We start from the raw sequence: 12,970 nt of genomic DNA on the forward strand, positions 1-12,970 counted from the left end.
TGAACTTCCAAATTTTGATACACATGTTTTACACACGTCACTACTAGAAAATTAGTTATTACAGACGGATATTTTCGATGGATTTTATCCCACTGAAATACAGACGGAATTTCAGAGGAATTTTTTTGTCGGAAAACAAAAAAAATAAATTAGCATAAATTATAGATGAAAAAGAGAATCCATCTATAATTCTATCGGAAAAATTAATTTTTTTTTCCGTAGAATGGTTACAGACGAATTTTTCGTCTGTAATTAAGTAAACAAGATGCGCGTTTTATTAAATTATTACAGACGGAAAATCCGTCTGTAATTTAAATTTTCCGTCAAAAAATATTAGATTAAACCTAATTTTACCCCACTCTCTCGAGCTCCATTCGCACTCCGTTCAACTAAAACCACACTCCTCTCTTCTTCCACGAGCTTCTTCTTTCGCCGCTGCCGCCGCCGCTCAACAATGGCCGTCGTGACTTCACCTTCCTCCAGAAACCAGACGCCCTCCTTCTCGTGCTCCTTTTCCTACCCTTTTGCTTCATACACCTCCGCCAATTTCGCTCCCGGAGCCTCCCCTCGTCCCCACGCGCTTCTCCTCCTCCTTTGGCCAAAATCGGCGTTTTTCTTCACCTTTTAGGTTTATCAATTTTTCTTTGTAGTTTCTATCTTCTCAAAACAATTTTATCAATTTTTCTTTCTAGTTTTTATCTTAAAATCCTTGTGGTTCCCTGAATTGGGTTTTGGTTAATGTTAATTTGAATCTGGAATTGGGTGGTTTCAGGTTGAGAGGATCAGCGTTAGTAAGAGAATATGGTTGGCAGGGGTGGTTCGGGGACAGGCTCTGGGTGTGGCTCTGGCTCTGGCTCTGGCACTAGGTTTGTGCAGCCACAATTCATTGCGAGCACTGGCTCCAATACGAATACGCCCCTCATTGACAACTCAGATGTTGATCAAGTTGTTGTGCCTGATGTCAGTTTCTCTCTTCTTTATTTATCTCCCTCTCCTTTACTTGCACACGCCATTACTAGATTATGTTTCTTTTCTTTTCGTGCATTTGTAGACCAGAAGCTGGAAAAATCTATTTTCTTACACAGAATTTGGATCGGTGTTTTAATCATGAGATGTGCTTATTTCTGAAGTGCTGGCACCTTTGCAGAGCATACTCTTTCGGTATAATACCATTGTTTATATTAGTGTATATCTGAGTTTGATTTTTCATTTGCTTAATACTTACTCAGTTTTTTTATTTATTTATTGTCACAGGCTGCTCTCAAGGCTGGCAAACAAATATAGGATGAGAGAGATGAGGAAATCACAGCCCTTCGTGTGGAAATTTAGGTAATTTTTGAAGAAAGCATGCATTTCTTTCCATAGTTAGATTACTATATCTTGCTTTTCAGGGCTATGCATTGTAACTGTTACTGCAGGTTAGATTCTTCTTTTCAGGGCTATGCATTGTAACTGTTTTTTATTATATCTTGCTTATAAAGGGTTTAACATTGCAATGCTTGTAACTGTTCATTATGTTACAATATTGGATTCATTGTTTGAAATTTGGGGAAAGAAAGATGGGCCTCACGGTAATATTTCTCATGGACTAATATTTTTATGGTATATTCTTGAAAACGATTACTTTGAATGCACTTCTCCTGCAGATAGAAGCGCTTCTTGCTTTCGATCACTTGCTTTCTCTGTAAGCACTATCATCTTTTATCTTTTATTTCATACATTCAAAACTTAATGTATTCCCTCTTAATCACACTTAATCACACTTAATTACACTTTCAGTAGCTGATGTTCTTCACATGAATCATGATCAAGATTCAAATGAAGAAGTTGGCACTTCAAAGAGATCATCATCATCAATGGGTGAAAGTAGCAAATCAAGCTATAGAAGAAGGGTGTTGCATTGTGTTCTGAGTCCAATTTCAATGAAGAGATCATTCTCAAGTGGAAGATTCTCTCTTAGTGGAAGAAATGGCAGGGGAAGGCAGGGGATTTTACCTTTATGATGAGAAGTGTCTCATTTTTATTTTTTTTTATGTTAATTTCAATTCTCTTTCTGATATAGTATATGATGATGATTGAAGAGGAGATTGACCAATTTTGTGTGTGAAGATCTTAATGCTAGATATGATTGAATCTTTATATGTACAGAAAAATCTTTATCAAACAATATTTCAGTTTACAATGTAAAATTACATTGATGTGTATTCGTGTAGTACTTATGTTACAAGACTTTTGTGTGTTAAACTGTGTTAAATTATAGAGATGCTGACTCTTACAGGTTGATTTTCTATGCTTGTTGCTTGTGTTGTTGTCATTGTGTTTTTTAAGTCTTTTGTTGTGAATCATGCTTCTTTCGTTCTCTTTGGTATTCTTATCTTTCAATTTGAATTTTATTTATGTATATTGTTTTAAAACAACATGCACCATTAATGGATAATGTCATAGATATTATGAAGGTGGCATTTCATCAGTTTATGTATGGGAAGATGACAATGATGGTTTCGTGGCTTGCTTTCTGATAAAGAAAGGTAAGTCTGTTATTTGATTACATTCTAATTTCTAATGGACTATAGTTGACTAGTTTTCATCCTTTTGATCTTTTTCTAACATGAATTTTCCATAATTTAAGATGGTTCAAAGACAGAGCAAGGTTGCCGGGGCTATCTAGAGGAAGGAGCATGGGATGCTATACATGTTATAGAGGTAAAATGCTGGGTGTAAGACTAAGCTTTCATAGATGTTGTCTAATGACCAATTAATTATAGAGATAAATTGGTCAGTTGTGTTTGATTTTCCTAATATTTTTTTCAGTTTTTGATTTTGATGGCAGGAAAAATATTTCCCTGCTTATTTTTCGGTGTTCAATTGTGTAATTAGAGCACTAAATGTGATTGTTTATAGGCTAAAAGAATACTAAGTAATTAAGTAAAAAATTTGATGAAACCCATATTGTTGTGTCTATAATTAAATGCTGAAGAGCACTGTGACCATGCATTTGATTCTATGAGAAGGGAATCTGTCATCATGACACAGTGAGTCAAGTAGTTTGTCTTTATTTGCTTAGAAAATGCTGATCATGTAACCATATCATTTTTGTTAGTCAACCCTACTGTAATGTTGTTCATTCAACCTTTGACTAATTTTCTTCCAAAATCTCAACCATGTGATCTTTGACGACATTTAATTTCTGCTTTTGTGAAAAGAGCTAGCACTATATAATCAAATGGAAATTTAATTACTTTCATGTAAAATCTTCAACATCAAAAGTCAAAACCAAAATACTCTGGACCAATAGTATATATAGGACAAAAAATGAATGCAAATAATTTATATGCAATCAAACCTACTACGTATTATATATGAACAGGGGAGTGGTGGTGGGTTTGTTAGTATTACTTATCATACTACTAATAAAATTTGGTAATAAGCTAGAACCATTTGCTTTTGCTTGTAAATGCAGTACTGTTGTATTAAATTGGGTAATTAAAGTTCTTTTTATATTTAGATTTGAATTAATATTAATCAACTCTTTACTCTTTTTTCAACATATTTAGTTTAATTTATATTTTTAGCATATATGCTCTGCTATGCAATGAAATGTATAATTAGTAAATCACTTGATTAAGAATTTATGCAACAAAAAAGTTACTCTACGTAAATAGGTGCATTATAATAATATCAACGGTGTTATATATATACTTTTTGGGGAGTAATTTTTAATATTTTTGTCATTATTTATATATATACTTTTGGAGGTGTATCAAACTCTTGAATTAACTCAACTTTTTGCCAAGTTTAGGTGAACTCAATTTGAGTTTGATTATTTTGTACTTGCTCTTATTATTATTGTACAGGGTAAGCCTCCTGATTGGCAAGACTTTGTTGGTATTATCACTTTGCTTGTCATCAATTCAACCATCAGTTTCATAGAGGAGAACAATGCTGGTAATGCTGCTGCAGCTCTCATGGCTCGTCTCGCTCCGAAAGCAAAGGTGTGGGATTCAGTGTCATTTTCTTATGTCCTTAATGTTTGCATTGGATACTGGTATTGGATAAAACATACTGAATGATCTTTCTTCTATTTTAGAATGACAATTACAAGCCACTGATTGGTTCTTGAATTAAATAGTGAGAGGAATGTTGGATGAGGATTTTTCTCATCAAACTTTATCCATCACTTTTATAATTTTTCGGTCAAATTGAGAACTGAGTCATGGACTGTCCTTCGAAATGGGATTGCTTAATTTTCTAAAGTTACTTACAAACTCTCGATAACTTTACATAGATATGGTATTTTAATTATAACTTCTCTGAAGAAAAATATTGTAACCAGTGTTTATTTGATCCTTTTCAAATGCTTTTATTCATCTTATTTGCAGGTGAAGTTGTCTGGATCAATTAGCAGTCAATACTTGACTGCATTGCTCATGACAGCTCCTTTCGCCCTTGGTGATGTTGAAATTGAGATTATCGATAAACTGATTCCTGTTCCTTACGTTGATATGACTTTGAAACTGATGAGCGCTTTGGAGTCCATGTGGAGCACAGTGGTAACTGAGATAGGTTTTTGGTCCACGGAGGTCAAAAGTACAAGTAAGTTTCTATTATTGAGTTGTAAAGATTTCAGAATTAAATTATTTTGACTCTAATTGGAAGTTTCCTACCAGGTCTCCTGGGAATGCTTTTGTTGAAGGAGATGCTTCTAGTGCCAGCTACTTCCTCGCAGGTGCAGCTGTTACCGGTGGGACTATCACAGTTGTAGGCTGCGGCACAAGTAGTTTACAGGTATGTGAATCCAATGAACTCTTATGACATGAATCCTTATCAGATTATATTTTTCAGTGGAGCCATTTTGCATTTCGCTTAAAAATGCTCTGAGCTTCTCTTAACTTGATCCTTCTCTTAACTATAATTTCCCTAGTGTTGTTGAATCTTACGAAGAGTTGTATTTGCTGAACCGTCTGAGGGTTTTTTGGCGTATGTGCAGAATCATCCTGCTGTTGTTGTGCCTAGGCTTCCTGCTGGTTTGAATTTGCTTAGCCCAGGTGAGTTCTTTCAAATGTTCTTTTTCATTCCGCACTCTGTGAAGAACCCTTTAATTATTTTATTTTTGTTCTAATCTCTGTTTGCTTTTGTTGTTCTTTCTATTTTTCTATGTTTTGATTCTTTGGCATAGATTGATTTACTCCAATTCCAATTCGGATTTTAATTCTATTTCAGTCAGGAGATGTCAAGATTAACTTTCAATGTGGAGCTTGATGCTGCTAATGCAACTTAGTTATCTATTAATATTTTAGATTATTCTATCTTTAAGTGCTAAGTGTAATTTGTGACATTCATGTAACATTGGGATGGTCATCTTATTTTTTTTTGGTATTTTTTTATTAAGACAATGAGATATTGGCCAATGATGTTGAAAAATAACATCCAATTTTATAGGTATCATGTAATGAATATTATGTTTATTTATGTGATTTTTGGCTTTCTTTTTTCAATTTACAGTGTTTGATGGAGTAAATTTAGAAAACAAATCTAAAGTATTCATTTTGCAATGGAAAAATCTAAAAAAAATTCAATTTTATCTTACTGACGGATTTACAGACGAATTTTCTGTCTGTAATCAGAATGGGATGATTTTCCAAAGTTCAAATTACAGACGAAAAATCTGTTGAAAAATTCATCTGTAATTACAGATGGAAAATCCGTCGGAAAATCCGTCTGTAATTACAGACGGAAAATCCGTCGGAAAATCCGTCTGTAATTACAGACGGAAAATCCGTCGGAAAGTTCGTCGCCTTTGGAAAATGGATAGAAAATTTACAGAGGAAAAATCCGTCGATAACTGCTAAAAATCCGTCTGTAATTTTTCGACGGAAAAAAAATCCGTCGGTAAATAATTTCCGACGGGACTTTTACAGAGGGACAAAATCCGTCGGTAATTTCGTCGGTAACCAAAAATGTCGGTAACTAAAAATTCGTCTGTAATAAAGACTAAATCCGTCTGTAAATCTGTCTGTATTAATCCATTTTCTAGTTGTGCGTCTTCTTTGGCCTTTAAATCTCTCTTCAGCTTGCTACTCAAAAATTTGAAGGTCGAGTAGCAAGTCTTGATACTCAATGAAAGACAATAACTACCTTTCAACTTTAACACTCTTTATATCATTTTTTTCGACTTTAAGTTGCCCATTCTATTTCGGTAGTCAAAACTATTGACAGTCGAAACGCCCTCTTATCGAAAAAAAATCAATTTTTGTACCAACAACCTCTTTGTAGTGAGATGGAGAAGATTAAGTTTTTTATTAACCTTGTAGAAAGAGGTTGTTGAAGAAATTTACCAGATCCAACCTGTCGACAATGCTTTTCCACGTCGAAATTGCCATTATGCAATCGCCAAGAGCATAATACTTTATTCCCATGAATTCAACGAATAATCGTGATATATAGAAGAAGAATTCATTTCTTTTGTTTAAAAGGAATACTATTTATTCATTTTGAAAGCCATTAGTCAAAAATGCTTTCTTTCATTCCCTTAGCTTTGATCTCCTTCACCACTTCCCTTCTATAAAGCATCTAATTCTCCAATCTTTTTAATGGCGCCCCTATACATCGCACCTTTAATTTCTGTCGCATCATGTGCATGTGTATGTGGTTCAATTCTTTTGAACTTACTCTAATTAGAGAAGATGATATTCCATAACCAAAATCAAATGTCCCTAACGAAACCCAAATTCCATAAATAATGGAGACTCATTCAAGAGACAAATAATAATGCCATTTACTATACCTCATCAAAATTTTTTCCTTAAACAAATTAATAAACCTTCTTATTACATTGAATTTGTTCCCATATCCAACAAACAACACAACAATGGGAAGCGCTTACAGTAGTCATCACACCAACCTTGGCAAAGACTCAACTTCTTTCGATGCCGACGCCACCGGCACGGTTGCACGTTGGGGAGACGCCGCCTTTACACTTTCCATGGGAAATTGGAAGGAAAACAACGACCACACCGAAGTTTGGGGCGTCGAATACAAAACAAACCATCATCAAAACAAGAAGAAGCACGTTTGTGGCTTCCAACTCAAAGCGAATTATGATGGCAACGGCGTTGAGAGCATACATTTCGGAATCAGAGACTCTTCCTCCGAAAACGAAACCAAGTTTGCTCTCAAGATCACGAGAGTTGCACGTGACGGCCTCTCCGGCGGGATAACCGGCATCGATTCTTCTTCCACCGGCGGTGGTGCCCCCGTGTCGTTCACGAGGGCGAAGGAGAGTTGCACAATCGAAACCACCATAGTTTCCTACGGTTGTTCGAAGCGAAACGGTCTTTTCGTTCTTGAGACAAAGAAAAAGGTTAGTTCTGAAAACGGTTACGCGGTTACTTTGGCGCACTATTATATCACAACACACTTTGGACTTTCTGTAACCGCCAAAGTTTATCGCAATAAAAATGGTAACGGTTTTCATGTTGAAGTGGAGGGTCCCACGAAACACCCCAGTGATGAATTAAGTAAGGTTTTGGCTAAGACTTGCCGTACAGGAATATGGTCACCTAATTTATGTTCTCACTGTAGTAGTAATAATGAAAATAATAAGATTAATAATGTTATTGGATCAAAGAAGACTGCTATAGCTACCATAAAAAATAATGGAGTTTCCAAAAGTTCATCATTGTTGAAGGCTACTACTCCTCAGTCTAATCATCAAGAGCAACAGGGAAAGGATGAAGTAATAGGTCAAGTTGTTAAACAAGCTATGTTCTCGAGCAATGTTGAAGTGCAATACAACAAAGGTCTTATCAATTCAACTGGAAACACTACTGGTTTTCTAAACAATTCTATCATCTTTATGAATTATAAGTTGCCTAATTTGGGTTAGAGTGAGATGTATCATAATGTATGTGTGGAAATATGGTGGATGGTGCGCTCTAGCTTTTTGTCTCTGTAATTGCTTCGAGTCAAGCGTTGTCAACAATGGAAAATATATTTATATAATAATTTGAAAATAATGTAATAAGATATGTGTATTCTATTCATAAACGCCCATTTATTATTTTTAATTTATGAAAGCCTGTCATGAAGCCTATGTGTAAGCTTAGAGCTGGAATATTATCTTTTGATTAAAATGTGCTATTATCTGCCAAGATCTTTATTATGACGGTAAACATGCATGTTTCTGAAGAATTAATGTTAAAATGGCATAATCTTTTCATATTCTTTTAAAAAATCATATGTTTAAATTTTTTATTTTTGATAAAAAAAAATTTGTTAACACTTGGATAAAAGTTCAACAGGTTTGTTAATAAAAATAAAATTTACTGTAAATTAATAAATTATTGTATATATAAAATAAAATTTAAATTTTTGACACATTTAAATAAACTAATAAATTAATTATTAAATCAACTCAAATTAATTAAGCTTATTTTTTTACCTAGGCAAATAAGTAATCTTTTTAATTTTTGGTCATGAAACAAGTAAGCTTATGTTGGGCTCTACTTCATGGGTGTAATTCAATTACTATTCTTTTGGGTTGGATATTTCTATGGGCTTGATTCAAACGTCAAATCAGTTTAAGGAGATGCAATATTTGAAAATCAAATAAATCTACTAAAATTTTACATACAATTATTTTTATGTAAAATTATTAATTAAAAAATATTAAATAATTTAATATATTAAACTAAATTATTATTTAAGTGTTTTTAATTAACAATTTCACATAGAAATGACTGAATATAAATTTTTACCATCTATTAAACTAATCTTTTAGGTGGGTCTCTTTTTATTGCTCTAAACTCAATAGGCTATTTAAGTCACAAAAGCTGCCAATGAACTGTAGTTTTTTTTTTTTTTTTCTTTGTTTTGGATCTGGCCAATGAGCTGTAGTTGAGACAGCATATGTCTCCACTCCCCAGTTCTCCTACCCCTTAAAAGAGAGATCTTGGTTTAAGTCTCAATATAATTTGACCCAAAAAAATGTCAAAAAAAACTAAGCCCAACTAAAAATGTCATAAAAGTTATTAGTTTAAATTTTAAATTTTTAAATAAAAGTTTTGATTTATCAAGTCAAAAAATACCATAAAAATTTAAAATTTATTTATATTTTAATTATTATATTCACATAAAAATATATAATTATGTGAATATAACCTTTTTATAATTTTAATTTGAGAAATTTTAGAGGATAGCACTTAACCAATAAAAAAATGAATAATCTCACACTATTAAATATAATCTTATACTATTAGGTAGCGTTTGGTGGAGAGACAGAGACGGAAAGACTGAGACTGAGAGACAGAGACTAAGAGACAGCAATTGAAATAAATCTCAGTATTCTGTTTGGTGCAAAATGGGAGACATGAATTGAAACAAGAATGAAACTCTAATTTAATTTGCACAAGAGGTAAAATTGAAATTAATTAATTGAAATGAAAGTATTTTAAGTATAAAATATTATTAAAATTTCAGTTTTCATCTCTAAAAATTTCAGTCCCTTGTGTCCCTCTACTTTTTGGAGGTACTGAAATATTGAAATTTTAGAGACAGAGACAGAAATGTTAGTATCAGTCTCTGAACTAATAAACACGATATTGAGTCTCAGTCTCTCAATCTCTATCTCAGTATCTCAAAACAAACGCTACCTTAAAAACACTAAATAATAGCTAATTAATAACTATAACTCACAAAACCTTGTTGCCCTAACCCTCCTCATTTATTTCACATACATGGAGCAATCTTAGTTAGGCGTCGCTCCTTAAAGGAACAGAAGCATTCTTAATAGTAACAATGTCATCCTCCCAGTGTCTTCCTGCACTAAATCCAAAATTAAATGGATACTTCTTTTGCTTGTTTGGATAGAAGACACCGAAATGTTTCTCCACTTCAGGGCTCTTTTGGTTCTCATCAAACATCCCAAACAGGTAAGTCTCTATAGCCACATTAGGCCTCATTGGGGTACCACCCTTCACATGTTGAATCAAATTTCCCAAATAAACTCTTGCATTGTCATACGTTGCCGCAAATCCACCATCCGAAGGCCATCCACTCTCAGACACAACCACTTTCACGTATCCAATCCCGGTGTTATCAAGAGCTGCATGGACAGAGTCCAAAACTGCATCAAACAGGTTTTGGTACCCTCTTGATCCATCCCAGACAACAACATTCGGTGAAGTAAACAAAGCGTAAGGCAATGATATATCATTGGGGTCTCCAACGTAGCTAAAATAAGGGCACACATTTGCGAAAAGTGGCGAATTTGCATAGACTAAGTAGCCGATTATGGGGTCCAAGTAGGACCTTACATCGCTTCGAAATGAACCCTTTGATGGGGGATAAGAGGTTCCTATAAGGGTCATGTCGATGGCGGTTGAAACCTTGATTTGATCTTGAAGGCCTTTAGCTCTTATGGCTTGATACACGTTTTGGATTGCTGGGAGAACGTACTGAGCCATCCATGAAGTGGAGTCGCCGACGGGTTTGACTTCGTTGCCGACGGCGATGTATTTGATGTTGACAGCTGGATAGAAGTTGAGGACGTTTGTTTGAACCCATTGACCGGCGTTGTTTGGGTTGGCGAGGCTTTGAAGGTCGGAATTTGGAACGTCCAACATGAGCTCAATGTCGCTGTTTCTAAGTGCTTCAAGAGCTGCTTGGTTTGGATCGTAGAGCCTCATTCTCACAATGTTGTTTGCTTTGCAAAGCTCTATCACTTCTTGTGCTGATGGTAGGTTGTTGCCCATCATCCCGTAACATACACCAATTTGAGCGCCTGCAATCAAATCATTACACATTTGGAAGAGAATCATGCTGGCTGTAAGATCCCTTAGTAGTATTAAATATGAGAAAGTCTAGGGAGCCAATAGTCTAAGCGTACAATGTGTACAATAGAGGTTTAGGAAGTATTAGAGATATGACCATTAGTGTTACATTGTTCTGTCAGGTTACGCTTTTGGGATGAGTGGTTTCAGATATGGTATTAGTGTTCTAGATCCGAAAGGTCAAGAGTTCATTTTATTCATGGATCAAAGATTTAGTCCATTGTACACATTGTATATTTAGTCCATTGGCTCCTAGCACTACTCATAAAATATATGTTGAAATATAAATATATATTGAATATGAATTAAACAACTAATATTTATATACAAATATAGTTGTCTTTTTAATGAATTATTGTACTGAAAATTGAGATATTTTTATTAGAATTTAACATACATACATAGGTTGAATTGTTAAAAAAATTAAGAACACTTAAAAATGAGAAAAAACATTAAATGGACTAAACGAGTTAGCCAGTTTATTTTGCGAGTCAGTCATTTAAAAAAAATGTTAAGAGTTAGCAAGTTTTATAATTTATAGTCATTAATTAATTATTACTAATATTTTTAGTGGTAAAAAATTTTATCCAATAATATAAAATTACTTATTTTTTTTTGATAGTTAAACACAAGTCATAAAAAAGTTCGATGTAGTACTTATAATATAAGTAGAGCAATCTCCCACCCAGCGGACTAGCTTTTTTTAGTTATGATGGAAACTATTGGAGCAAAGAATTTTTAGTAGAAAAAGAATGAAAAATTAATTAATGTTAGATAAATATAATACGAATATAAAAGGGGAAAAAAAAGAGAGAGAGGAGTAAATCTCAACCGCGAATAGGTGTAAAGAGATGGCAATGCATGTTGAGTTTGATAAGTCTAACGAATTAGTCTTTAAGTCTTTTGGATCTACCTCCTTTTACTGCTTAAGTCAACTAACTGTTTTTTGGTGAGATGGCAAATTGTTGTTAAATCTGCTAAGTCTAATCAACTAGTTTTTTAAGTTGTTCTCTGTTTATAGATGAAAGAATATATTAGGATCTATCGATTAGTATTTATTAAAATTATTTAATATATTTAAATATTTATTATAAAATATTATATTTTTATTATTATTATTTTTTAATATTTATAATATTTTTTTATATTATATCATTTCAGATAACTTAAATACACTCAATAATACATAATTCTTTCTTTAATTTAGCCTCTTGTAATAATGGATTTAACGCAACGCCAAATCATTGTAAGGAGGTGGCAATGTTGAGTCCAATAATAAATTATATGCGGTGCTTAATAAGTAATAAAGTTGCATTGAACTCTGATAGTCTGATATTTTCATGAGCTTAAGTATAATATATAGAATATAATTCAACTAATTCTTCTTAATTAATTTTGTTCGATAGGTCAAATTTTCAATTAATTAATAAATAAAAAGAGATATCAAATTAGATAAAATGATAAAGATAATAATTTACGAACAATTATCTTCGTATAAAATTAATAGTTAAACTATAACTTAATTAAACAAATTAAATCATCTAACAATTCTTAACTATTAATATTGTATAAAAATAATTGCATATAAATTTTCATCAATTATAAAATTTAATTCTATTAACATATCTTCTATAATAGAAAGAATTAGAATAATTTTGGGTTAGAAGAAACAAAAACGAATAGTAACACACATAATAAACAGTTGAACACTAACCAGTAATGCGAAGATTTACTGCGAATAATGCCAACAGGAGTAACAGAGAAGCCATTAAGGCACTGCTGCTTATTGTTATTGCAAAGAAGAAAGAAGCCATTCATATAGCACCAAAGTAAAGCACTTGGTTAGTATTGTCTCATGAGACTCAGTAGTCTTAAATGAGGCATATATATAGAGGCACACATTAATAATAACGTCTATATATGTGTGTTTGGATACCAATAATTATTATTAGATTCAGTGTATTCATTCTTGTTCTAGCCATCCATTATTATCCATATGATACATTACTAATTTTCTTTTTTCGAATGCCTTATCCTTTTTCTATTTGAACTATATTAGGCTAGTTTGGCCGTTAGGGTGGCTATGAGTCACTGTCATTCTAATTTGTGCACTATGCAATTATGCATGCATTCTTTCCGCC

At 33.1% G+C, this 12,970-nt stretch overlaps 2 protein-coding genes and 1 long non-coding RNA gene across 5 annotated transcripts; 2 read left to right on the forward strand and 1 right to left on the reverse strand.

Moving 5' to 3' along the window:
- The first annotated feature begins 361 nt into the window (after window positions 1-361).
- On the forward strand, window positions 362-5,495 carry LOC130977154 (uncharacterized). 3 transcript variants are annotated; one of them, XR_009084864.1, is made up of 12 exons: window positions 362-628; window positions 773-960; window positions 1,052-1,161; window positions 1,255-1,329; window positions 1,647-1,684; window positions 1,780-2,528; window positions 2,630-2,703; window positions 3,855-3,992; window positions 4,380-4,593; window positions 4,668-4,785; window positions 4,988-5,045; window positions 5,221-5,495. It is a non-coding gene; the product is annotated as an uncharacterized LOC130977154 (long non-coding RNA). The 3 variants fall into 3 exon arrangements; XR_009084865.1 differs by having other exon boundaries at window positions 1,783-2,528; XR_009084866.1 differs by having other exon boundaries at window positions 1,255-1,684; window positions 1,783-2,528.
- Window positions 5,496-6,679: 1,184 nt separating this feature from the next.
- LOC130976546 (uncharacterized) lies at window positions 6,680-8,073 on the forward strand. The gene has a single exon (XM_057901432.1). It carries the CDS (start codon window positions 6,869-6,871, stop codon window positions 7,883-7,885), a length of 1,017 nt encoding a protein of 338 aa, XP_057757415.1. The 5' UTR covers window positions 6,680-6,868; the 3' UTR covers window positions 7,886-8,073.
- Window positions 8,074-9,413: 1,340 nt separating this feature from the next.
- Window positions 9,414-12,717, reverse strand: LOC130972894 (glucan endo-1,3-beta-glucosidase, basic isoform-like). Its single transcript, XM_057897226.1, has 2 exons — window positions 12,544-12,717; window positions 9,414-10,780 (listed from the first exon to the last, which is right to left on the reverse strand). Exons 1-2 carry the CDS (start codon window positions 12,641-12,643, stop codon window positions 9,750-9,752), a joined length of 1,131 nt encoding a protein of 376 aa, XP_057753209.1. The 5' UTR covers window positions 12,644-12,717; the 3' UTR covers window positions 9,414-9,749.
- Between the last annotated feature and the right edge of the window lie 253 nt (window positions 12,718-12,970).

The sequence above is a fragment of the Arachis stenosperma genome, chromosome 4, assembly GCF_014773155.1.
Source record: "Arachis stenosperma cultivar V10309 chromosome 4, arast.V10309.gnm1.PFL2, whole genome shotgun sequence".
Classification (NCBI taxonomy): domain Eukaryota; kingdom Viridiplantae; phylum Streptophyta; class Magnoliopsida; order Fabales; family Fabaceae; genus Arachis; species Arachis stenosperma.

What these genes read in the sequence shown, in the direction of transcription:
- LOC130976546 (XM_057901432.1), top strand. Translation starts at nt 6,869, where the DNA reads ATGGGAAGCGCTTACAGTAGTCATCACACCAACCTTGGCAAAGACTCA.
- LOC130972894 (XM_057897226.1), bottom strand. Translation starts at nt 12,643, where the DNA reads ATGGCTTCTTTCTTCTTTGCAATAACAATAAGCAGCAGTGCCTTAATG. An exon ending in AGTAAATCTTCGCATTACTG is followed by an intron (nt 10,781 to 12,543) that starts GTTAGTGTTCAA and finishes ATTTGATTGCAG; the next exon opens with GCGCTCAAATTGGTGTATGT.